Below are 27,464 nucleotides of genomic sequence, written 5' to 3' on the forward strand. Positions count from 1 at the left end.
GTTCTAAAGCTAGATTACTTTGTAACCTTATTTAAACTTTAGTAGGAACTAAAAGTGATTTAAGAAAATTTTCTTGTTTACTAGCTAAATAGTATATCCCTTGATGGCTAACATTTTATATAGTTCAACAGTAGCTGTTTATTAAAGTGAGAGAGTGGTAACATGTAGTAATGATGAAACAATAAATACTTCACTGGTATAACAATATTTAGTAGCTCTAGAAGATACTGCTGATAGGAAGTGGGCTTTTTTTTAATGATAAAATTACTCCCATTTATTTTGCTGTATAAACTCTATTTCTAAGGATAACAAATCTTTTAATAATGTATACATTATCTATGGCATTCTGTAACATTTTTCTGTTGTATAAACTATATATTTAATGTTAATTTAAAGCACATGCTTTCCATGTTTTAAATAACTGTCCAAATTTCCTTTGATGCTTATTTTTGGATTGCACCTCATGCTGTCCTGTCAGCATTTTAGGAATATAAATTCAGATGAATTTTAATGCTGCTTTAAGCAGTACCCTAACATTGGTGTGTCTGTTGGAGTCTGGTGGGGGAAGATACTAATTCATATTAAAAACCAAATATTGTAAATTGAGCCTAACTGAAATACTCCTCATTTTTACTAGATTGTGAGCTGTTGGAGAGAGTATGTTTCCCCACAGTGCTAATCACAGATGTCTTGTGTATGCTTGACATACTCTAAATATGTTAACTAATTGAGTTAGAAACATATTTATATATCTGTAACACAGGGGGATTTTCAGATTGCCAACTGGTAAAGTCACACAAGGCACTTACCAATCAGAATGGGCACTAGCCTCAAATAACACTATGTCTGCATAGATACATACCAGCTGCATGTAGGCCTTGATTAAAGCCACATTTTAACTTATCATTTACCAAAGAACCATGTGACTATAATATGTTCTATTGAGTTTGCTGTTATTTATATCACCTTAGAATCCTAAGCAGCTAAGGAAAGAAAGCTGGCTCAGGAGGGTTTTTTGTATTGCCTTAATAAGTAAACTCCATTTTTCTAGGAGAAGCCTTAGGTTTTCTTTGTGCTTTGTTATGAAAGAGTAAAAGGAAGAAAATCTTTGAGAATTAATTTAAACATATTTTAATTTTGCCTCTGTTAACATTGGCTTTCAAATGCATAAATTTTTAAAACTATAGTTCTGCATATGATGGGACAAATAAGTAATGATATGTTAAGCCCATATTTTGGGGTGCTACCATTTTTTTTATAAATAAGGTGACCATATATCCAGATTTGCCTAAAACAGTCCTACTTTATATACCTTTTGTCCCTGAATAATTATTATTCACTCAGAAATGCCCTGTTTTGGAGGATAAAATTTTTAGTCAACTCTGCAGTTGGCTCACAGTGTAAACAAGTAGTTCCTCCTTAGCAATGTGAGGTGTGATAGACAGTGCCCATTCAAGATACTTCACTGTCAGATCGTTAATAGGTGAGGATAAGTATATTTCCTTCTCTCTGCCTGAAGCACACATTCCAAACATACATGAGACCTTAGTAGCAGAGAGAATTAAGTATTTGTGGCCATAATAGATTAGTATGAAAGTAGGGGAGGTTTTGTATTGGAGAGCAAAATAAACATATAAGGCACCTGTGGTCCTAAATAAATGTTGAGACTTTTGCATTTTTTAAATGGAAAAATATTTAATCTTGTTCCTAGTTGCTGTACTAACCATAGCTTGAAAATAAATACCAATTATTCAAGATCTTCCCTAATTTTCAGAAATTCTATCTTCATTTTCTAGTGAACAAGATCTATTGTTAGTGTGGTTTCTTTCACTGTGTGATAGCACAAATAGTTGCTAATACTTATTGAATGCTTACTATTGAAGACACTGTTCTGAGCACACTTCTTGTATTAACTCAGTTTTATTCTTGACAGCATTTGAAGTAGAAATAATTTTAGATACAGAAACTGGGACTCTAGGAGTTTAGGTATTAGCTAGAAAAGTAGCAGAACCAGAATTCTAACCTAAGCAGCTTTGCTCCAAAGCCTATTTTATTAACTATGTTGAAGTGAATCATTACCTATGTCGAGGAGGCTTTAATATTGGATTATGTGATTTATGCCAATAACATGTCTTAAAAGCTTTTTTTTTTTTTTAAGCATCTTCTTGAAGTAGAAGTGCATGCCTGTGTATGTGTAGGGAAGTTACGGAGATTATAAAGAACAGAAATCAGATTTTTTTAAAAATCAGTTAACTGCAGTATTAGTATTTGCCTGGTTTGTGTTAAGAAATCGATGTTCACTGAATAAACTAGTTTTGAAATTCTTATTAGAATAAAAGTTGTAAAATTAGAAGGATTGCTGTTACAGAGTAGTTGATTTTTTTATTTGGTAAAATAAACATAACAAAACATTTATGATTTTAACCATTTTGTAAATGTATAATTCAGTGACATTAAATACATTCACAATGTTGTGTAGCCATCACTAGGATCTGTACCTAAAACTTTTTCATCATCTGTATCAAAAACTATGTACTTACTGAACAATAACCCCTTCCTGTTTACCCCAACCCCTGCTAGCTTCCATTCTTTCTGTCTATGAATTTGCCTATTCTAGGTACCTCATGTAAGTGGAATCATTCAATACTTGTTGGCATCTGGCTTATTGTAATGATTGTAAACAAACTTTTTAAAATTGCTCAACCTATGTTACATTTTATTTAGGGTTTTATGTGTTCATTTATTTTAGTATCATGTTTTATTTTTATGTTTTTATAATAGAGTTTACTGACAGAGGGCATATTCAGCTTAACTCATTTTTTGTTACATTAATCAGTATTCAGGCTCATGTGACTGTGGTCCTGTATGATTTGGGAACAATAAATGTAGCTCAGCAGTAGAATTCTACTACATTGAAGAAGGCTCTCTGCTTTACTGAGATGCAGCCCAACTAGTCTGGACCACAGACAAGTCATCTCAGCACTTAAAATGGGATATAAGGCTTAGCTGTTTATCTAGACTTCAAAATATGTAAGCTTCTGTATTTTAGAAGGAATTAGATTTTTTCCTAAAAGATGGTCAGGTATGTCAGTGTCTTACCACTCATCTAGTACTACAAATTATATGAACTTGAAAACCTTACTTATTCCTTAAATGCCTTGAACTGGGGTTAGCTATGACAGATGGGGCTTGGGAGAAATGCAACATACATTTGGAGTCTTCTGCATTTCCTCCAAGGCCTACCATGGTTTTAGATTATTTTTCAGTTAGTAGTCTGATTCTAGCACAGAGGCTTTCAAACATTTTGGTCACAGACTCCTTCACACTCTTAAAAATTACTGCAGACCCAAAGAGCTTTTATTTATGCATATTACATCAATGTTTTTGTATTAGATCTTAACTGAGAAATTAAAATACTATGTTTAATATACTTATTTTCTAAAATACTCGAAATAAACCCATTACATATTAACATTAAGAAAATATTTTCTTTAAAAATAGCTATTTTTCCAGAACAACAAAAAACATTTAGTGCAAAGAGTGGCATTGTTCTACACTTTCAATATCTCATTACTGTGTGGCTTAATGGAAAACTAGATTGTCCTAATTGTTTTGTATGTTACGTAGTCTCTGGGAAACCTAATTATAGACCTGTAAGAGAATGAGGGTGAAAATGGCAAATGACATCTTAGTATTTTTATGAAAGTAGTTTTGTTTTGACCTTGGAGATTTCTAGAAAGGCCTTAGGTACCTCAGGAATTTCCAAGTAGCATTTTGAGAACTGCTGCTTTGACAGAAGGTTGACCTATATTGAATGAATGTTACTAGCACCTTTGAGGAAATACAATTTTGTCCCTCTAATTGATAAACTATTTCATGAGTATAACATTTATTATGCTCATTTTATAGTTCAGTGAAGCTTTATGATCTTAACACAGCAAATCTGCTTATTAACAGATGCTGTTTGCTAAAAATGTGTTTTATAGAAGTACCTATGCAAAAGAATTCCTTGAAGCTTTTGAGAATTATACTCATCTTTTATGATAAAAAAACTTAACAGTCTGTTGTGTTTTTAATACACTCAGAATGGGAACTAATGCTAATTATTTGTAATAAGTAGTATGTTTTGGCACAATTAAAAATTAAATGTAAGTTTAATAGAAATTAAAAGGTCTTTTGAATAGTGATTTTTAGGATGTTGATTTTTTAATGTCTTTTTTGCCCATGGACACTCCCTTTATAATAGTTATATTTTTAATAATATAGATGCTACATTTTGTAGAATTTAATTATAATTTAATATTTGCTTTTTGTTGGTGTGATTCTTCCAGTCATTTTGTGATTATATATGTGCATACAGAGATCAGTTTCTTTACAGTTTTGTTTTATTTTGCGGGGGGGAGGGTAAAAATATAGAAATTTCTATCAGAGTTGTTTCTTTTTGTTTAACAGAATTTTAATTTCTGTAGCCTGTCGATCATTTTATAAACTGCAGAATTAAGAGATCCTAATATTAATAAAATAGTTAATTCCATTTATAGTTGTCATAAACCATTTTTTTTTACCTATTAGGTATAGAAGTATTCTGGTAACTTGGTTGCTCTAAGTTTTGTGAATGTAGCACCTTTTAACAGATTTTTTCTTTAAAATTATTTCCTTTTTATTTTGTATTTTATAGTTATTTCATATTAATTATTAAAAAATAGTTTACAGCATTCTATATTCCATTTTTCTTTTTTCTTAAAGAGTAAATGGTAGGTGATATGTGTGCGTATATAATTTTAAGAATACTGCTACATAGAAAAAAGCATGTAATGGAAGGTGATATGTAATAATTTCATAAGTCTTGACTTTTCTTTATGCAGAATCTATGTGTATGGGCTTGATGACTTTGACATAAAAATCATTGGGACTTAAGGAAAGTGATCAGGCTTATTTATTTGTAACATAATAATGTTGAAATTTGGAAGCTACCAGTAAGAACTAAGAACTAGCAATTTGAAGTTACCAGTGAGGACCTATCACATAATTAATTCTGGCATGCATTTTTGTTGTTGTTGTTGTTGTTGTTAACTTAATAGAGGAATGACAGGTAGTTTTTATGTGTATTGGTTAGCTAGGGCTGCATGAGAAATTACTCCAGAATATATTGGCTTAAAACAACAATATATTTATTATTGAATAGTTTTTTTGCGTTAGGAAAGTGGAGACAGTTTGGCTGGGTCCTCTGCTTCAAGGTCTCTTACAGACTTTGAGATGGTCATCTCATAGGCTTGACTGATTCTCTCCAGCATGGCAGCTTGTTTCATGAAAGCTTGAACTCTGAGAAGACAACAGAGGACACCAATAAGATGGAAGTCACTGTTTCTTGAAATGTAGTCTTGGAAGTAACATCCCATCATTTTTGCTCTATTTCATTTGTTAGAAACAAGTTATTACATCTAGCCGGGACTTAAGGGGAGGATATAAATACCGTGGGTATAAAAAGGCATAAATACCAGGAGGCTCAGGGATCCTTAGAATTCATCTCATAGGCTGCCTGTCACGTTAACTCTTTTTTGCCTTAGTTATACAAAATAATGATCAAATACATTTAGAATGAATTTTTGATAAATTTTATTCATTTTGTTGTTGAATGTGGAGCCTCTTAATTTTGTGAGAATTTAAAAAATTCTTTTTAGTATGATATTTTGCAGTTAACGCTGCCTTTCTGTTTCTTTGTTTCAGTTCTTTTAGTCTCCCATATAGGATTTCAGGTCCCCCTACCCTCACACTTTACATTTACCAGCATGTGTTACATGGTAGAAAAATTACATTCCCTGCTCTCTTTCTTTTGAAGATGCCAGATAGTATAGGCTGTCATGCATCTGTACTATTTTACTTCACAGTGTCACATACTTTGTTTCATAACAAATTTAGAATAGAATTTATTTTGTCTGTATTGAATATTGAGGTGTCAACAGTGCAAAAGAGAAGTTTAGAATCTAATCCATTGATTCCCAAAGTATGGTCTTTCATCAGCAACATCATCGTCTTGTTAGAATGCAAATTCTCTGGGCCCACTCCAGACACTAAATAAGAATTTCTAGGGGAAGGGATCCAGCAACCTGTATTTTAACAAATTCTGCAGGTGGTTCTTCTGATGGGTGATGACTTTCAAAACCACTAATCCAAAAGCTTTTGGCCAGTACTAGAAATCTTACTTCTACTGTTGTTATACAAGGCTTTCCAAGAAAATAAACATTTTTTTCCCTCCTCATTTCACAGATAAAGGCTGCAGGAAAAAAAGTACTTGTCTTGTGTACTTTAAGTCTGCTGTCTAGGCAGCACATATGTTGGCCAGGAAGGTGGGAGTGTTGGGAGAAGAAAGGGATTTTTGAGATGAATTTTTCTTTCCTTATATGATTTCTCTTGGGTTTATAAGTCAAATGCTAAATAGAGATTTTTTAGATGAAAAGTAAGTTGGCCTAACATATTATGCATTTTGAAAATACATTAGATAATTGTCAAAGAATTGATTGCATAGTGTTTAATCAACTTTATAGTTAAGTTTCAGTGAACATTTACCAATAAAGATTTACATTGAAATATCTTAGGTAGAATAGAGATCTCACAAAAAGGTCCCTTTCTAGTTGTCATGCCAACTTTCTGATGTATAGATACTGATTGGAAAGGTGTCTATTAATAGATAGCATGATTTTTCTTTGTGTTCTTAATTCCTCCCAGTTGATTGTTTTTTCTTAAATTGCCCCATGATACTATTGTAGTAAGATTTAAATTAAAAGCACAGTATACTAAACAATTTGCTTATATGTCTCTTTGTCACTATGCTTTACGGAAAGTTTGATAATTTAAATGTTTTTGAGGATGAGATACTGAGAGGGCTAACTAGTAATTTAGTTACTTTGCATGAATTCATATTTTAGTAAGCTGTACTGAGTATATTAGCTGAAATGATACATGCTGCTGGTGTTCATTCAGGTAAAGTTATTAGGATTACAGAGTGGGTTGCTGAATTTGATATAATTCTTCATCTTATACACTTAAGAATATGGGTGTTTAAATGTGAAAACTAGGTTACATAGTGAAGGTCAGTAGTGCTCAAAAAACTCTACTGTTTTAAATAGAAATCAGGTAATAGTGGATATTAATAGGAACATTAAGCACGTTCTGTCTTTCTTTTCCCATTTAGTTAGGTGTCTGGAATTCTGCTGGCTTGTATTGTCTGCTGGATTCTTACAGTTTAGCAACTTAGATAGCAGCAGGATAACCACAGGATAAATGAGAATTGTTGTTAAGTATAGATCTTAAGTAGACTTATGTTTAAGTAGACTTATGGAGGCCTAATGATTTTTCCAAGATGATGGATGCTTTACATATCTTTTGCAATCTTGTTGGTTTTGTAAGTTTATCATATTTCTTTTATTGAATGGTGGTTAAATCAGGTGTGTCGTTATCCATTTTAAGGCCATTTGCCTCCTTAAGATCTCTTTATATAAACCTATCCTGGTAAAACATACAGAGAAACCTTTTAAATAAATTATTAGCAGATTTACCATTCACAAAGAAATATTTGAAAGTGATTCTGTTTTCATTATTTTTTCCCATGCATTTAGTTGATGAATTAGGTTATTTTTCTTTTCTGGACTAATTTTGATGAAGTTCATAGTTCTTACAATAGAATTTAGTAAAGCAGTTCTGCTCTGTTGAAGCTATTTATGGTATAAAATTTTCATGAAATAGTTTTTAATTTTTCTCTGTTTTTCTACTTAGCAATATCATTTTTCTTCAAACAAAAGTAGTTACTTATGTGGCACAGTGTGCATGCCACATAAGTTTTATATTAGGATTTAAGGGCACATTTCACAAATGTAAAACTGAGAATGTTTATCATAGTTGAATATTTCTTAGTTTATAATGTGTGGAGATGAGTGAGAGTCACTCAAATTAGTATTTTCTGACTCCTATAGAAGTATTGTCTACATTTATTTTAATGTGCCCTGTGGGTGTATATATATGAATTAGCTGTAACCTCTTTTTCTACTCCCACAAATCAAGGGAAATAATAACCTTTCCCCACCCTGTCAACAGGAAAATAATTCAAATCAACACCTGAATGTCCCCCGAAGCTTTACTAAGTGAATATCCATCATCTTCAGAGTTACCTTGTAGTATCTACAGTATTAAAGAGCCCATTGATGAATTTCCCTATTAAAATGTTAAAATAACAAGATCAGATGTTGGTTATCAAACTTAGTGTCATTTTCATAGAGTTTGATACTTGCATACGCACAAGTGTGCTTTTTAACTGATGTCAAACTTTGTTTATGATTACAACTTGTGGGGGAAACTTGTTACCAGGTTGTTAGATGTGGTTTTCATCAGGAGGTCAATGTTACACACTCGAGTTGTTGGTCCTCTGCAAGAAAACAGAATACTTCTCTTGAGCGAATAAGCCAGGAAAATGAAGCAAGGGGTTTTATTTCAAAGGTGTGGGTTTTTCTGTTTTTGTCTTTTTTTGGTGATGGCATAAATACATAACAGATTATAAAATCCAATTACTATATTAAATTTCATCACTTGTTTTTTAGGTATTCCAATAACTGTACCACCTCCAGGTAAAACTTTTTACATGTTTTCTCCATCATTGTTAATAAACATGAAATTTCAAGCCTATAGTTACAGGAGGGACAGTGTTGATATGGTTAGAATATGGAATAGGCTATTGGGATTTCAAGGTCCTATTTTCAGCTCTGCCTTTGCTTCATTCCAGTTTTGATTAAGATAATTAGTTATAACTGTCTTACCCATTTCTGTAGAAATAGAGATTCTAAGAAAATTCTCACCATATCAATTTGTTGAAGAAAATTGAGTATAGGATAGAAAATAAAATTTTTATTAAAAATACCAAAGAATTTTTTGTATGATATAGTGACTACAAGAGATGAGAAAGATCATTTATCTTGACTTTATTATGGTTTCTGAGTGTTTTACTCTGCTGGCATAATGATACCATGAGAATTTTGATCCACACTATTAACTAGATTGATAACTGGACAGAGATGGTTGTTCTTTGAATGGTGATTAAATTGTTCACTGTTATAATGGTATGATCAACAGTTTATAGGTGGCCGAATGGTGTTTCGTTGTTGTTGTTTTTATTTAATTTTTCAATTGGGTTTTTGGGTTTGTTTGGGTTTTTGTGTTTTTTTTGGTAGTATGGTGCAACTGTGATTGCAGGTGTAGTAACTGAGTTCAGTGTTTAAAGCCAAGGAGCATAAAGAAATGAGAAGTGGCAGAGCTTGGAAGGGTGGGTCTAAATTCAAAATGACCTTGATAAACAGAAATGGTAGAGTTTGGGTAGCATAGGTGAGTGTACATATGTAGATGTGATATAGTCACTGTTTGTCTATAAATGTGGCTGAAAAAAGACTTACCAGGAAAGTTATAAAGGAATCACTGGTGTGTCTTTTTAGTTTAAAAAGAACTGTGATTATAAGACTGTATAAAATAGAATTGTGGACTGTAAGGACTAACATAGTAATTGCTAAACTCTATACTGCTAAGATGTTCAGCAGAGGATTTATAAATCCTAAAACTGAATACAGTGAGGATGAGCATGGTGAATTTGGAACAACTTGAAGCAGGACCAAAACTGATTTAATTGGACTTTAGAGAAGGGTTAAGAGAACTGGGATTCATTTTTACATAGAATACTAAAAGGAGGCCTAGTGGAATTATTTTTAATATGCAGAAGGTGTTAGAGAGTATGACAATGGATTGTTCCTTGTCCTCATTCAGGATAGCGTATGTATTGCAGTGTGAGAGAGATAATTGAATGCATTTCCTAATAGTAAGAGTTGTTAAAACTTGAAAGGAATTGGTTTCATAACTGGTGGAATCTTAAGGGCTTTGTTGGGATTCTTTTTGCCTGTCTTAATTTGAAAGTGCAGAGTAGATTAACTGTTAAGGTCCCTTTTAGCCGTATTCTGTGGTATTTCATTTAGATATTGTGAATTATTGAGAATACAGACCTCATGATATAAAGGTGCAAATTATTTTCTTTCCAAACTAATGCAAAACTACATCACATGCCTTCTTTGTAAAACTAGTTTTTTAGGGTTGTGCTATTAAAATACATTTTATGATGGATATTCTCAGTGTTAAGCATTTATTATATCTACTGGTAAGATTTTATTTATAAATTATACATATAAAACTCAAAATATTTTTTGAAAGAGGTAAATGTTTTATTTGCTTTCCTTCTAAAATATTTCAAGTATAACATATCTGGTGGCAACACTACTACTGTTTTATATATGGAAAAGGTAAGGCATTGAGATTAACTTTCTCAAACTCACAAAATGGGCTGTGCGTGGTGCTGAAAATAAGACCGGGTGTCCTGACTCCCAGTTTGTGCTCTGTGTATTAGACCAGACTGTTCATTTAAAGTTTTATTACTCTAGTATCTGTTTATAAGTTTAAACTCCATTTTTTTCTGTCCATTATAACATAGAGAAGCATGTTATGTCCCCAGAAAATTTAGTGGTCCACAACAACTTTGTTTTACTCTTGACTTTAGGTGCATATTTCCTTAACTTTTTTTTTCTTATGATTGAATGTTTCAGGTTTTCCTCCTCCACCAGGTGCTCCACCTCCATCTCTTATACCAACAATAGAAAGGTAAATCATTGTGTATACTGTAAATTTTTTATCATCAATACAGTTTTGACAGAAGAATCATACACATATTTTGGTAATGTTTTCAAAAGATTTAATTTTTAAACAGTAGTACCTGCCTTTTAATAAGTCTAGATCTGTGTTAGTTACTTTTATATAAGATGTTGGACCCATATAACCCAATAACAACACAAAACTAAAAGATAATGTTTTGAAATATCTTCCTTTGATTTATGACACACTGATTAAAGAAGCTCTTAAATTGATTTAAAAAAATTGGCTGTAGTCAGTTTTGTGGGAAATGCAAACAGGTGACTGATGACCTTGAATAATGTATGTCTATTTTAGGATTAAGTAAGAACAACTATTATCAGGGACCATAGCAAAGAAAAGCTATCTTTTTCCTTGCTACCCTGCTACAACTCAGCATCCACAAAGGAGGATTGGATCCATTCTGCATGAGAATAGCCTTATTTTTACACCCTGCATTTATTCGACATGGTGTTTAACAACATAGGCTTTGGAATCACAGAAACCTGATTCATATTTGTGCTTTCATAATGTACCAGCTTTGTGTGGCTAGGCAAGTTCATAACTAGTCTTTGAGACTTAGTTTCTTCTTTATCAAAATGGGGTTGATGGAATCGTGAAGATTAAAACAGCTAGTGAATATAAAGCATCAGCATAATTCTTAATAGGTAAAAATCACTAATAAATGGTGGCTATTATTCTGCTGAAATGGCAAATAAACTCTATAAATGCAGTGTATTTCTGAAAAAGTGATTTAAATTATATGAAAAGACAAGAATTGTAAGAACCTTATTATATCAGTAGCATCAAACTCTGCATAAAATTTTCAAAGAAAATTGTAAAACTCAGTGAAGGGTGACTTGTGAGAACATAAGGACTTAACTTTATTAAGTCCTTGTTAGACATACATTTTCTCAGTCAAAATGTTAAAAGTATTTTTTGTTGATCCTGTCAGTGGGGCTGAATTTATGATTTATAACCATTAAGACCAATTGTTTTTAAGACTAAATTTTAACTAAGTCTCAAATATTGTTAGCCTCGAAGTTTCCGTTATCTTATGAGTTCAGATGAATTGATGGGTTAAACATATTCATGTTAAGTAGTACTAGCAATCTGTATTTTTCTTTACATTTGAGTGGTAGGTTGTATATTTTTTAGAGATTGAGAAGCCTTTGTTTTAATATTAAATAAAAATAAGAATTAAAGCCCCCTGGCTGGTGTAGCTCAGTGGATTGAGCGCGGGCTGGGAACCAAAGTGTCCCAGGTTTGATTCCCAGCCAGGGTACATTCCTGGGTTGCAGGCCATAACCCCCAGCAACCGCACATTGATATCTCTCTCTCTCTCTCTCTCTCTCTCTCTCTCTCTCTCTCTCTCTCTCTCTCTCTCTCTCTCTCTCTCTCTCCCTCCCTCCCTTCCCTCCCTAAAAATAAATAAATAAAATATTAAAAAAAAAAAGAATTAAAGCTTAGTATTGTGATTAAGTCATGATCCTGCTTTTATGTTTTGTACCAAACTGTTAAAATTTAGAACTTAATAGTAACACCTAAAATGCATTTTTCTTCAACAGTGGACATTCCTCTGGTTATGATAGTCGTTCTGCACGTGCTTTTCCATATGGCAATGGTAAGTATTTTCATTTAGTTAATTTTTCTTTTTGTGTTATTGTATGTTTTTCCATTACTATTTATCCCCCCATACCCTCTTCCACCTCTACCTATACCCCAATGGCAAGTATTTTTAGTTAGCAGATTCAATTTGAATCAGTAAAGGACTTTAATTTTTAAAAAATATATTTTAATAATTATACTATTACAGTTGTCCCACTGTTTTTCTTTCCTTTATTCCCCTCCACTCTTTATCCCACCTCCCACTAGCATTCCCCCCTCCCCTTATGTCCATGTCTATGAAGTTCTTTGGCTGCTGCATTTCCCACACTGTTCTCAACCTCCCCCTGTCTATTTTGTACCTACCATTTATGCTTCTTATTCCCTGCACCTTTTCTCCCATTCTCCCCCCTCTCCCACCTCCTGATAACCTTCCATGTGATCTCTATTTCAATGAATCTGTTCCTGTTTTAGTTGTTTGCTTAGTTCGCTTTTGGTTTTTTAGGTTTGGTTGTTGATGGTTTTGAGTTTGTGTTATTGTTCCTATTTTTGATCATCTTCTTTTTCTTAGATAAGTCCCTTTCACATTTCATAAAATAAGGGCTTGGTAATGATGAACTTCTTTAACTTGACCTATCTGGGGAGCACTTTATCCATTCTAAATGAAAGCTTTGCTGGATAGAGTCTCTTAGATATAGGTTCTTGCCTTTCATGACTTCTCCTTTCCAAACCCCCTTTGCCTGCAAGCGTTCTTTTGAAAAATCAGCTGTCTTATGGTAACTCCTTTGTAGGTAACTGTTTCCTTTTCTCTTGCTGCTTTTAAGATTCTTTCCTTATCTTTAATCTTGGGTAGCTTAACTATGATACTATGATGTGCCTTGGTGTGTGCTTCCTTGGGTCCAACTCTTTTGGGACTCTCTGAGCTTCCTGCAAGTCTGTTTCCTTTTCCAGATTAGGGAAGTTCTCCTTCATTATGTTTTCAAATAAGTTTTCAATTTCTTGCTGTTCCTTTTCTCCCTCTGGCACCCCTGTGATTCAGATGTTGGAACATTTAGTTGTCCTGGGAGTTCCCAAGCCTCTCCTCATTTTTTTTAGTTGTTTCTTCATTCTATTCAGGTTGAATGTTTATTTCTTCCTTCTCCTCCAAACCGTTGCTTTGAGTCCCGGTTTCCTTCCCTTCAGTGTTGGTTCCCTATGCATTTTCCTTTATGTCACTTTTCATAGCCTTCACTTTTTCCTCTATTTTTATGACCATACTCAACCATTTCTGTGAGCATCCTGATTTACCAGTGTTTTGACCTCTGCATCTGATAACTTGGCTATGTCTTCATCACTTAGTTGTATTTTTTCTGGAGCTTTGATCTGTTCTTCCATTCTCCCTGTGCCTGTTATGTAGTAAGGGGCGGAGCCTCATGTATTGGCCAGGGCAGGGCAACCCACTTCTGTGGTTGTGATGCTGTATAGGGGGCGGGGTCCGAGAGGGAACAATGCTGTTTGCTCAGCTCTTGGCAGGCTTTCAGTCCCCTCTGCTGCTACCCACAAGCAAATTGTCCCCTTTGGGTGCTGATTCCCAGGTGGGTGGGTTTGCATACATTCTAGGTCCCTGTGGTTCTCTCCAATGAAGTCTCCTGTGAGGCTGGGAGTTTCTCCTGCCCCTGCAGCCCACACAGGTGTTTTCAGTCAGAAGTTTCGAGACTTTATTTCTCTGCAGTGGAACTCTGGGTTGTGCAGTTTGTCTTGCTCCCCAGTTGTTCCTCCTGGTTTATCCACACACAAATGTGGGACCACCTGCTCCACCAGCCACTGCCTCCCGTGGTCCTCCAGCCACCACCTTGCCCCTAGTCCTCTCCATCTTGGCTGCCCATCTCAGTCCCTCCTGCCAATCTGGATGAATGTTTCTGCTTTTACTCTTTGGTTGTCAGACTTCTATACAGTTTGATTTTCTGGCAGTTCTGGTTGTTTTTTATTTTTAAACTTGTTGTTGTCTGTCTTTTGGTTGTGCAAGGATACAAAATGTATCCACCTGTGCCTACATCTTAGCCCGAAGTGAACTTAAATATTTTTTATAGCAATAAAAACATATTTCCATGGTTTAAAATACTATCAGCCGAACAAGTAAAAAATGTTAACTGAAAGAGTAACTAAGTCTAATATGTATGTAAGGGTTACTTAACAGAATCAACTTTTTATTTATCAACTGTATTTTTAAAAAATTAATAAATTGTGACACAACAGAGATACTTGGACCATGTCTTCTCCTAAAAGGATTTAGGATTTGTCACCAAATTGTTTGCCTTCATTGTCCATAATCTTTCTGTTTTTGACTCATAGTATCCAACTAGCCTTTTTCTCATCTTTCCCCATCTTTTCTTGTTAGTCATTTGGCTAGGTCCTCTATCATGTTTACTCTTGACAACTTTATCCATTACAAGGGCTTCTGATACCACTTTCTGCTTAGATTCCTTGATTATTTATTCTTTTATTTTAAAAATGCTCTTGTGCATTGTACTAGGTTTTAGGGATTCAGTAAAATAGACATAGACATAGGTTTGTCCTTATCAAATTTATATGCTAGTGAGAAAACATCCAGGTGATAGAAGAGGATGTCATGGAGAGCAAAGTGCAAGGGGTCTCACACTCCAGAGGGGTGGAGCTGTAGAGAATGTGATTTGGAGTTCAAAACATGTTCAGAGGTACGGTGGTGAGAATGTAGTGTAGGCTTTATGAACTGAAAGAATCATAGTGTGGCTGGAGTGTAAAGAATGCATGATGAATGCCTGGAGATGAGAAGGGAGCATGCAGGGCCTTGTAACCATTCTGTATAATTTCATCCTGATTTGGAGGGCTGTGCGGAGCAGTTTAGTATCATGCTGGGTTGCGAAATTGCTAGATTTACATTGGAGAAGGTCCATCCTGGCTACCTACTGTGAGGAAATAGTAGGTGGTAGGAAAGTGGGAATGGCTGAGTTGCTTGCTGGATTGAGAGAACAAGAAGTTGGTGTAGTACACTAATGTGCTGCATAAGGACCCTTCTGTCAGTGATGGACTGGACCACATATATGACTGTGTTCCCATAAGATTATAACAGAGCTAAAAAAATTTCCATTGTCTAGTCATATCATAGCTGTCATAATGCATTACTCATGTGTTTGGTGATGCTGGTGTAAACATACCTATGCCGCCAGTTTTATAAAAGTACAGCACATACAGTTATGTTAGTGTGCTCTTTCTACTTACATACAAAAATAGGTTGCTGTAAAACAGTATGCCGTGTTACGCTAGCAGCAGCCTCGTACATTTTGTGTTTGCTACATCTCATTGCCTCATTTTCTCTTGTACTTGGTTTAGTCTTGTGTTGTTTTGTATAGTGACATGCTGTACAGGTTATAGCATAGGAGCAGTGTGCTCTACCAGACGTAGGTGTGTAGCAGGCTGGACCATCTGGTTTGTGTAAATACACTGATGTTTGCACAAGAAGGAAATTGCCTAATAAATGTATTTCTCAGGACGTATCTCTGTTGTTAAGTGGCACAGGACCGTAATCCATGGGAAGAAATTACGGTATCCTGTTTTCAGGTAGTAGTACCATTGGGGGTAGAGAAAATGGAATAGTTTAAAGGTGTATACAATATAAGTGTCATATACTTAAGAGTTACCTTCTAGGTATCTGTATTAGAGGGTTGTACTGTCCTTCAGACCCACCTTGTTCAAAGCCACATTTGCCTTCATTCACATGAAAAGGTAGTCTTTCTGTTGACTGACTTGTTTCATTGATTATACCACCTTTTTTTTCCCCCTGGGCTCTCAGGATTACTTGGGTTGGAGTCTTGCTTCATTATTTATGTGGCTTTTATAGATCTTCATTAAATGGAGAGCGTAATTTTTTCCATAAGATGAAGTTTAGTGAGAATACATTGAAGCACCTTAGTCTTTCCATTTAATAAACACTCAGATATTAGCTGTTTCATTATTGATTATCTCCACCATCTTCAACAAGCTCCAAGTTCTCTCATGTGTCTAACTCTAAGGCAGTGTCGCCTAACTGTTAAAGCATAGGCCCTGCAGTTAGACAGCCTGGGTTTGGGTCCCGGTCCATCTTACTGTAGTAACTTTGTGTAAATTAAATAACCTAAATCATTTTTCTCATCTGTAACTTAAAGTTTGATTACAAAGTGATGAGTACAGTACCTGTAATATGTAAGTACTTAATAAGTATTAAATTAATCAGAATTTTACCTCTTACGCCTCTTGTCACTGCATCATTTGTTAGTAAATTCCTTGTGCATTTGTTTCAGTACAAATGAACATATCAGAAAGATCAGACTTTATTCTTGAGATTCCATATGCAGTTTCCTTGTAGAAAATTTTATTTTTAAAAATACTTATTACATATTTAACATTTTCTCAAAGTAATATATGCAAAATTTTAATCCCCAAATCAAGCTTTTTCTGCTTATTGTTTACTAACCCTGACTCTTCTCTGAGACTTTTTAAAATAAAGGACTTTTAAATAATAACAGTTATAAAGCATTTTGTAACAATTAAATAAAGAAAAGTTAGGAGTTTTCATTCTAGTCCAAAAAAAAACCCCTTGGAATGAAGATGGCAAATAGAGCTTCCTTTCTGATGTAATTCTGTTTTAGCTTTGTTTATTTTAGTTTAGAATTTTGTAATTCTTAAATATGACCAATTACAAGAGGAAATATTTTTCTTGATTCACATATTAAGATTGTACCTATAAAATAAGACCTAGTTTAAATGTAATATTTTTTAGGGATATGGAAGAACTTAAGCATTTTTAATGGTTTTTAGGTCAGATGGTCTCCATGACATTTCTACATAAGCTTATTACCCTATTTCTTTTTAGAAATTTATTTTTATTACTTTTTATAGAGAGAGGTTGATTCTTGTATGTGCTCTGACCAGGGATTGAACCTGCAACCTTGGTGTATCAGGATGATGCTCTAACCAACTGAGCTACTGGGCCAGGGCCATCACCTATGTCTTGCTTTACATAACTTAAGATACTGTGTGCTTTCTACTATGATAAATGTATATTTTGCTCACTTACTGTCTCCTTTTCCCCACCAGTGAAATTATGACATTATCTTTGTTCCTCTATAACTGCTCTCTTTTTCTTCTTCCATCAATCACAACTACTGTGCATCTTTCTAAGCTTTCACCTCTTCCTTCCCCTCTGCCTCCCAACCTGTTCAGCTATACTCCTACTTATAACATTTATATTCTGTCTTGTAATCAAAGTTATCTGTGCTCTGGCACGTTAGTTTTTTATTCTAAAAGCTAAACAATAAACACCTTATTTACATTTTATGACTGTATAATTATTATATATTTTAGAGATAATTATAATACTCAAGCCACAAAAGAGAATGTTCCTATTGAGATATTTCATTAAGTACTATCATATACTATATCAACTATGTAAAGTCATACCGTATTTTTAATTGGGTTCATATTTGGACCATTACTTTCTTAATCTCAAGTATATAAAAAATACTCCCCAATATATATTTTCCCAAAAATTTTTTCAAATTTTGTTTTTCATGTGTACATCCTTAACCCATCTGGAAAAATTAATGTTTGCCTGTGTTGTAAACTACAGTTATAATTGTCTGAGTGCAATTTCTTGAATAGTCTAGCCTTCCTGAGGGATATACAGTCTCCACTCATGTATCAAGTTTCCATGGATGCATAAATCTGTTTCTCTGCCTTCTAGACTATTTACTTGGTTTATTTAACTACTATTCATGTGCTAATAATGCCACACTATCTTAATTATAAATTTTATAGTAAATCTGATCTTTGGATCAGCAGAATGTACCTGTTCAACTCTAGAAGTATTCTTGAGCCATTGCTCTTATATATCCATTTTACAATCAACTTTACAAGTTCCATGAAAAACTCTTTAAGATTTTGATTAATAACTAGCATTTATATTAACCTTACTATGTGACAAACACTGTTAACTCATATAATCCTGACAGCGGTATAAAGTAGGCATACTGTCAATATCCTCATTTTATGGAGGGGGAAATTGAAGGGCAGCCAGATTAAGTCATTTCCCCAGTATCACACAGTAAGTGGCAGATTCAGCATTTGAAACCATGCAGCCTGGCTCTAGAGCCCTTGCTCTTGTATCACAGCACTGGAGTCCAGTCGATGCTGGAGAGCAGTTCCTGTGAAATTCATGTCTTAGAACATGATTTCATCTGTGGACAAAGACTCACTTTCCATTTAGGGAGATTTTTTTTTTAAGTGCTTTCATTAAGTGTTATAATTATCTCCTTACACTTCTTACATATCTTCGGTTAGATTTAGTCATGGGTATCTAATGTTTTTGTTGTTGTGAATGGTATATTCATTTGAACTCTGTGTTTTGTTTGTATTTGCTTATATTTAGATACAGAATTATAAATACAGAACATAAAAGTATAGAATATATATAAATATATGAAACACATAAATATAGTTTACAGAGATACATGTAAGATACATATATTGATTGATCAATGTAAATATATTGATCATGTAGCCAGTTATCTGTGAACTCTCACTATAATTTGTAGAGTCTCTTTAGACAATACTATCATCGGCAGATAATGATTTTGTTCCTTTCTTTTCAGATTCTTATACATCTCCCCCTTTTTTGTGTGTGTGTTCTAAGAACTCCATATAATGTTGAAGTATTGAAATACCTTTTTTAAAAATGCCTTTATAATTTTTACTACTAGGGTTTTACTTATCAGATTAAGGAACATTTCTTCTAGTTTTCCAAGGGCTTTTAAATTGAAGGGACATGGATTTTTACCAAATGCTTTCTGAAATCATGCTGTTCTCTAATCTGTTCATGTGGCAAATTTCTAATATTTTTCTAATATTAAGCCACTGTTTTCTGAGATACATCTAACCTGTTCATGATTAATTTTTTAAAAAATACTGATTTATGTGGGATTTTGCCATCTAAATTAATATGTAAGATTGGTTTGTGATTTTACTTTGTAATATCCTTAACTGGTTTTGGTATTAAGGTTCTATAAGCCACGTGGGATAAGTTAGAGAATGATCTTTTTTGCCTGTTCTCTCGAAGTTGGTATAATATTAGAATGGCCTATACCTTATAAGTTAGTAAAAATTCACCTGTAAAAACCATCTGATCTTGTGAGGTTTTAAATTACTGACTTAATGTCTTTAATAGATACAGAATTAAGATTTTTTTTTATTTTTGAGTCACTTTTGTTTGGTAATTTATTTTTAAGAATGAGTCTGTTTCAGATGAGTTTTTTAATGTGTTGGTATAAAGTGTATAATATTCTGTGCATTGTTTAATCTCTGCAGCATCTGTAGTTGTGGGCCCTCTTTGTCAGAGATTGTCATGTTTTGTCTAGTCTTCAAAACCAACTTTCTGCTTTTTTAAATTGTGTGATAGTTTTCTATTTACTTGATTTCTACTTTTATCTTTATTGTCTCCCTTTGTTATATTTTTCTGTGCTTTTCTAAGTTCATATGTTATCAGCTTAGTGCATTAAATTTCCCTTCAAAACAGTTTGCATCTCTAGACATTTGATGTTTGTGTTCAATTCCTACATGATGAAAACAAGATTTTTTAAGATTTTAGTTATTTATTTTTGAGAGGGGAAGGGAGGGAGGGAAAAAGGGAGAGAAACATTAGCATGTGGTTGCCTTTTACACACACCCCCAACTGGGGACCCGGCCCACAACCCAGGCATGTGCTCTGACTGGGAATCGGATCAGCGACCCCTAGATTCTCAGGCTGGCACTCAGTCCACTGAGCCACACCAGCCAGGGCAGAAATGTGAATTTTATTTGAAATGTATGTAGATTATTTTCCCATAAATTTTAAAATTTTACTAACTTAAATTGCATGGTGGTCAGAGAACAGTGTTTATTTTACTTGTCCTCTGAAAGTACATAGTATATTATGAATGTTTCATACGAACTTGAGAATAATGAGTATCCTTTAACTATTACAGGCAGTATTCTGTTAGGTTCATCATCAACTGTGTTAACAGTGTTTTGTTCAAATCTTACATATCTGTAGCAATTTTTGTCCCTAAAGTATCAATAATTGAGAGGATTATGGTATTCTCCCATGATCGTTGTGGGTTTTTCTGTTTCTACTTATATTCCTTTTAGCTCTTACTCAACAAAAATTAAGGCTGTGTTCTTAGATGCCTGAATGTTTAATGTTTTCTGTCTCCTTGTCAAGTTACATTTTTTCGTCTTCATGTAGTTACCTTTCTTTACCAGGTAATTCTTACTGTGTGAATCTTTGTCTTTAATATAGTTACTCATATGGAGATTGAGGGGTATTAGTATTTTTCCTTTTTTCTCCCATCCTTTTCTTCCAACCATGTTGTGTGTTTTTATGTCTTCAAAATATAGTCAGAATTTTTCAAAGTACATATCATATTCTGTTATATAACTGATGAGTTCAGTTCTCTTTATATTATTCTGATTGTTGAGCTAAACTCATGTTTTCCAAGGTTTTTTACATTGAATTGGTGATTTTTAAAAAATTCTATTTTTCCCAGTGTCGCAGGTTCGATTCCCAGTCAGGGTACATGCCTGGGTTGCAGGCCATGACCCCCAGCAACCGCACATTGATGTTTCTCTCTCTCTGTCTCTATCTCCCTCCCTTCCCTCTCTAAAAATAAATAAATAAAATCTTAAAAAAAAAACAAAACTATGTTACCTCATAACATTTTTTAAAAATTCTATTTTTCCCTATGTTGTTTTGAAAGTATACATTTTTTTTTAGTGGTTTATTTTAAAGCTATCTGATAATTCTTTTGGTGAGCTCTTAATTGATTGTGTTTGCTCATTGTTTTGTTTATCGGAGCCTTTGTTTTTTTATTTTTGAAATATATGTTGAATACACATTTCTAGGTTTTATCTTTTCAGTAATTTGAAGATGTTCTAATGTATTCTGGTTTACATTTTTGATATTGGAAAGTTTGTGGTGTAGCTATTTCTAGTTCCTGTTCACATTGCAAAAGGGAGTGTCTTTATATGTTAGTTTTTTAAGATTTGTTTCTGGATTTTCCCCCAATTGTGTGTATTCACTGTATATCATTTCTCTTCTGTGGTTGTAAGTTTTCATTATAATCTAATGAAGCACCTTTGGTGGGAGTTTTGTGTATTTTTTATAACTTTTGGGGGGGTCATTTTCTCTCGTTTTAACTTGTTTCTAATTTTTATGTTTTGCTGTTTTTTTTCTCTTTAGTTGCTTTTCCCCACCTTCCTGGTTCTGCTCCTTCGTGGCCTAGTCTTGTGGACACCAGCAAGCAGTGGGACTATTATTCAAGAAGAGAGAAAGACCGAGATCGAGACCGGGACCGGGAGCGGGACCGAGACCGAGATCGGGACAGAGAAAGAGAGCGCACCAGAGAGAGGGAGCGGGAGCGCGACCACAGCCCCACACCGAGCGTTTTCAACAGGTGTGTGGCGTGGGCGGGAGTTTGTATGCCTCTGTTGGTACTTAATGTGCATGTTAGAATTTATGTTTGATAACAGGGTGGAAAACCTGGTTCAGTTGGGAAAGGATTATTTGAAGAATATTTAGGATAGCCATTTAAAAGCATCGAGGCTATTTAATTCATAGAGGTTCTTATTACCTAAGGCAACAGTCTTCAAATCTGTTTGTTCACTCCTCCCTTAAAAGAATTCTGAAAATTTTGTGTCCCTTCATGTATCTTCTCATCTAAAATTTTCATCTTAAATGTAAATAGTTGGCAATGTATAGTTTCCAGTGTATTATAAACATGACAATTTTAGAATAAAATTATCAGTCTTTTAAATACATGCAGTGGGCTAAAAACATTATAGTGATTTACTAAACATCATCCATTTTTTTAAAAGTGCATAAACAGGCTTTCTTTAACAGATGAAAATTATACATTTCTTTTTGTGGTCGAATTCGTATTTCTGAATTACTTCCCCCAAAGAATTCTAATGTAAAATACTTCTTTCCTAAGACAATCTTTTTAAACTAATTACCCTGTCAGCCTTTACTACAACATACTCATGTAGGTTAAAATGCATTAAAAATGTATGACATAAAAAATTTAATTATTTAAAAAAAATTTTTGATTTTAATTATCATCATTTTTACATGTAATGTAAATTCTGAAACTAATTTAATAGAACTACCTTCCTTAATGTGATTGTGGAGCTTTTGCCTATCCCCAATTAATATATCTATAAATGATTATTAGTATTATTAGGAAAAAACACTTTGCCATTAAAATATATTTGTTTTAGAAAATATATATATAGTTGTAAGTGCTGAGAAACCTTGTTCATATAAAATATGTGAGAATCAATAAAATTTTGTTGTAGCTCCATCACTCAATTATTTTAGCACCTATAGATTTAGTGATATACCAAAAGTACATAGTTAACTTAGCATCAAAGTCATTGTTAAGGGTCTGTCAGCTCATGATTTGATTTTCTTGGGAGCAAAGAATTGAAAACCACCTGCTTTGTAAAACTACTGATTACTCAGTGTAATTGTTTCCTGGAACTACTGTAAAAACGTACCACAAACTAGTAACCTAGAACAGAAATTTACTCTGAGCTCTAGAGGCTAGAAGTCTTATATCATCCAAGTGTCAGCAGGGTTCGTCCCTTTTTGTACACTCTGAGGAAGAATCTGTTCCATACCTATCTCTTAGCTTCTGGTGGTGGTTAGCAGTCCTTGGTGTTCTTTGGTTTATAGATGCATCACTGTAATCTCTGTCTTGTCTGCACATGGCATTCATCTGTCTGTGTCTATGTCCAAATTTCCCTCTTATAAGACTACAGTCATTGAATTTGGGTGCAGCCTAATCCAGTGTGACCTCATCTTGACTTGATGACATCTGTAAAGACCCTGTTTCCAAATAAGGTTACATTCACAAGTGTGGGAGTTAGGACTTGAGCATATCTTTTTCAGGTACACAGTTCAATCCAATTCATTTTAGTAATTAAAGTTTTAGTTTTCTCAGTTTATTGGAAGAATACCTAAAGGATTTTATCAAGACCCTTTTACCAAGCATCTATGGCAAAAGATAGCTTTCAGTGTCCAGTCAGACAGCCAAGTGACATTCAGCTTGCAAAGGAAAAAATCCGGCTTTATTTTTCTGTTCAAATGAGTTAACCTGTATTCCCTATATAAGTCTAATAAACAAAATAGTTATAGAGCTCAAAATAAGGTGCTGCCTTCCAATACTTTCCTTTTCTTCAAAAGGATCATTTGATACTGTTTTTACTAGTTCAGGAAAAGTTATTATGACTACTGTGACATAAAGGTATATATGAAGTTTAGAAATTACATTTCTTACTCCATACTTTGTTCTTAATGGGACAGTCTATAAGATGCGAAACCCAAAGCCCCACAGATGCTTTATGGTTCCTTGAACAAAACAGGTCTCGCTGGCAGTAACATTATAAATTAGATAACTGTTTGATGCAGGATGGTTTTTACACACTTAGCCCAATGTACCAGAGTAAAACTGATGAAAGGAATGCCTTTCTTTTGCAAAGGGCCAGGAGGGTGATTGTGAGAGAAGAGGTTAGCTAGAGAAGTGGCATGATGTTTTAACCTGCAGGTGTATCATGAGGCAGTTCAGATTCAGGAAAGAATAAACGTGGAAGTTGGAGATCTGCAAATTGATTCCCGGAAACGTTCTGTGCCATTGAGAAGAATTTATACACTTCCTTGGGACTGGTGTGTACTGCTGGCCTAAAGAATAAACTTCCAATTCTTCTGAGGATCCACAAGTCCCAAGTCATGCACCTTTCTGCATTTTATCCTCAGTTTTCTCGCAAGGCAGTGCACTGCATATCTTGGCTTACACAGAATTGGTTGCTATTCTGGGACTCCCTCATAGTTTCATACTTCCTTTGCTCTTGTCATTTCTTAACCTCTCTGCCTCACAAACTTTTATTCATTTTTCAAGATCCAGCTCACATTTGTCTTCTGTGAGCTCCTCTGCACCTGAAAGAATTCATTTCATTCACATGTTTCCTAAGCACTTTATGTATTTTCTTTAACATGTCTTCCTTAGCCTCTTCAAGAGCATTGGCCACCATTTTTCATTTCTGTAACCTCAGCACTTTGTACAGTAATGCCTGGCACATAATGAATATGTCAGCAAATGAAATGACTTACACATATTTCAGGGGAGGAAGGTGAATGCACTAGAAAAAAACTATTTTGAATATTATTGGTGAAACTTTAAGCTAGATTTTTAAATGAATAAAAATCCATTTTTATCACAATCAAAGCTTTAATTTGGGCATCTTTCTTAATACATACCTGTAGATACCATCACAATGTAGAATGAAATAAGTTAAAAGTAACTTGCACTTTTTGGGGGGTGAGATAAATAAATGTAATATACATAGACAGTTTCCTGATTTTGCTGGATGAGACGAAGCAGTAAATATATCAGATCAATTCAGGATGTGAGCACATGCTTGATTCAAGCAGCATTTATTTTGTTAGTTATGGTCATCTAATCATAGACTTCTTAATCCAAAAGGTCCTTAGAGATGATCTAAATTTTTTCTTATTAGATGAGGAAATAGAAGTATAAATATAAGGCAATAGTAGACCCTTACTATCTACTGGAAATGTGGTTGAGGCTTTACTTAAAATCTTTAGTCTTGAAATCTAGGTAGTTTAAGAATTGTTTTCTCATTTTCCTTATTACTCTCTAAGCACTTGATTTTTTCCCCCCTCCTCTTTGAGGGGAAGGGAATAGCAATTCCTTCTTTTATTCATGAAATTGACATTTTCTGAGTCTCTTGTTATATACCAGGCACAAAGCTGTATGCTTGAGGATACAGAATCATTCATACACTACCCTTTCAGATTTAACTATATAGTATTACCAAGGTGACTAGGGCTCGTTAGTAGTTTAAAACTTTTTAAAAACAATGCCCAGTAAGAAGCTGAACAGGATTTATTGATCTTTTTTCTTCCCATAGTTCCTAATAATATGACTTATACTTTGTAGGCACCTGATAGATTTTTATTTACTAGATTAATCTATGATATGTTTTTGTGTGTATGTTTTGTGTTCACGTGATGTAGGACATGTGCTGTCAATTTTAGTTAGGAAGGTCAGTATGATTCCTTTAAGTTCAAAAGCATTACTTTTCAGAAAGTTGAGTTGTTTCTAATGTAGTTAAAACACTTGAGATAGCACTGCTATCTCTAGAATGTCCATACTTAAAAGTTAAGGAGCTTAATGCAAAACCTGATAGGATAGATGACTAAATGTCATGGCTCTGCTAGAGCTCATAAATTTTCTTTGAATAAATATAAATAATACAAGGTTTATAGAATATTGGAGTCTAAATTCTTTCACTCAAACACACATGCACAAATGCTACTTAATTTTTATCGGAACTTAGGTATTAATAATTAAACCACAGTTAATTTTTAGGTTGCTGTGCTGTAGGGCATCAGAAGTCATTGTTTACCTAAATCTAACTAAAAGTTCAAGATCATAGAGGCAAAAAATATAGGAATTTTGTGTTGTTCTGAATTAACCCAGGAATACTGTTATTTGGGAAATCCAACTGAAGTATAAGTAAAGGCCATTTAAAAAAAATTTTAAAGACAATATGGCATGTAGTATGTGTTGTGTTACAAATTATAGGGTCATTGTTCTGAAAATTACAGACCAGTTTCAACATGTAGTCTTTAGGCCACTTAATTGTGGGCCAGATTGAAGTCTGTTTGTTCTGGGTATTTGAGTGAAGTCTAATGATTTCCAGGCCCAGAGAAACTTTGTGCTACAGCTGCTTATCAAAGAAAGGGCTAGAAAAAGGGATCTTCAGATTTCGTGCATGAGACCAAATATTCTATCATCTGTAGTAAGGTTCCCATTCTATCACTGCCTTCAGAATCTTAAAAGACCTCAAAAACATCAAGAATTGGTAACCTTGGTGGGCAAGGTTACAAATGATAAATTATGAGATAATTGACTTTATTTTAGTGTAAACCCATTTGGAATCATGACAGAGCCTCATTTTTTAAGAGGGTAATATTAATGCTATTTGTCCTGGTGTGTGCTAGTTTATTATGCTTCAGAAATGTTAATTACAGCATCAGAAATGTTAATTACAGCGTCAGACACCATTACAAAAAAGGTGCTACTTCTGAAAAATTTAGCATGAAATTTACTGAAGATGGTGAACCTGCATGTCAGCTGCCTTTTATTAAGGGCCTTCTCTTGTACCAAGACTTCATAAATGTTATTGTCAGTTCTACAACAGCCCTGAAAAAGATTGCTGCCAGTTTTACAGATAAGAAAACTGAGATCTAGAGAAGTGAGGTCACCTACCCTGGGTCACACAATTAGGAAGTAGTAGAACTAGGATGTGATCCTGGGCCCACTCTGCCCGTATTCTTCCCACTGCTCCACGCTGTCCTGGCACATTGCCTTTCAGGTGTCTTGCTTCCACCTTCCAAATACAAAGTATGTATTTATGGTTAGAAAAATAGTGTGAATGTAAACATTGTACACACACAGGTGTGTGTGTGTGTATGTGTACCTTTTCTTATTTTAATGAAATGTTTTTAAATGTAATGTATTGAAGCAGTAATACCGTGGTCAGCAATCTGACTTGCATTAGGCATAGCACTACTGAATCATTTCTGTTGCTAGGAGACCACAGGCTGATTTGTTCTATTATATGGCTTATACTTTCACCTGATTCTGTTTCCTATTATTCCTCCTCAGATTCCTCAGCCCCTTGATACTTCAGACCAGTTAATTTAATAATCTGTATTAAACATATTTCTAGAATCCAAGGCTCTTCAGAACACAGTGCTCTAAAAGATATTTTTATTCTGAGTTTACTGATATTAAGTTGTAGAAAGTATTGACTTTTGTGCTGAGCAAAAATGAAAATAAGAGACTTAAAGGATTAGGAGAAAGGTGGAGAGAGGAATGTTGGTGAAGGAATGTGAAAAGAGGAGACAGGGCTAGGGAGGTGAAGGGAGACTACCCTTGGTCCCGGTTTTACAAGTCCATTCTTTGCCAAGTCAGAAAGTGGAGGTACAGCTGAAGCTTATGCATTTGAAGTTGTTGGCCATGTGAATCCCTGCTTCT

The 27,464-nt window shown here is 34.1% G+C and overlaps 1 protein-coding gene across 23 annotated transcripts in view; it reads left to right on the plus strand.

The window, feature by feature from the left end:
* FIP1L1 (factor interacting with PAPOLA and CPSF1) overlaps nt 1-27,464 on the plus strand; it is a 73,427-nt gene that overhangs the window by 44,144 nt on the left and 1,819 nt on the right. For 12 of the 23 annotated variants that reach the window (XM_045833921.1, XM_045833930.1, XM_045833926.1 and 9 more), the window contains 3 exons: nt 10,629-10,683; nt 12,279-12,334; nt 21,581-21,794. In XM_045833921.1, coding sequence (XP_045689877.1) covers nt 10,629-10,683; nt 12,279-12,334; nt 21,581-21,794 — 325 coding nt within the window. Of the gene's footprint in view, nt 1-8,591; nt 8,619-10,628; nt 10,684-12,278; nt 12,335-21,580; nt 21,795-27,464 lie in introns of all 23 variants that reach the window. The other 11 variants (XM_045833920.1, XM_045833927.1, XM_045833923.1 and 8 more) reach the window with 1 other exon arrangement.

This window comes from Phyllostomus hastatus, unplaced genomic scaffold (assembly GCF_019186645.2).
Source record: "Phyllostomus hastatus isolate PE091 unplaced genomic scaffold, TTU_PhHast_1.1 phas_contig_196, whole genome shotgun sequence".
NCBI classification, from domain to species: domain Eukaryota; kingdom Metazoa; phylum Chordata; class Mammalia; order Chiroptera; family Phyllostomidae; genus Phyllostomus; species Phyllostomus hastatus.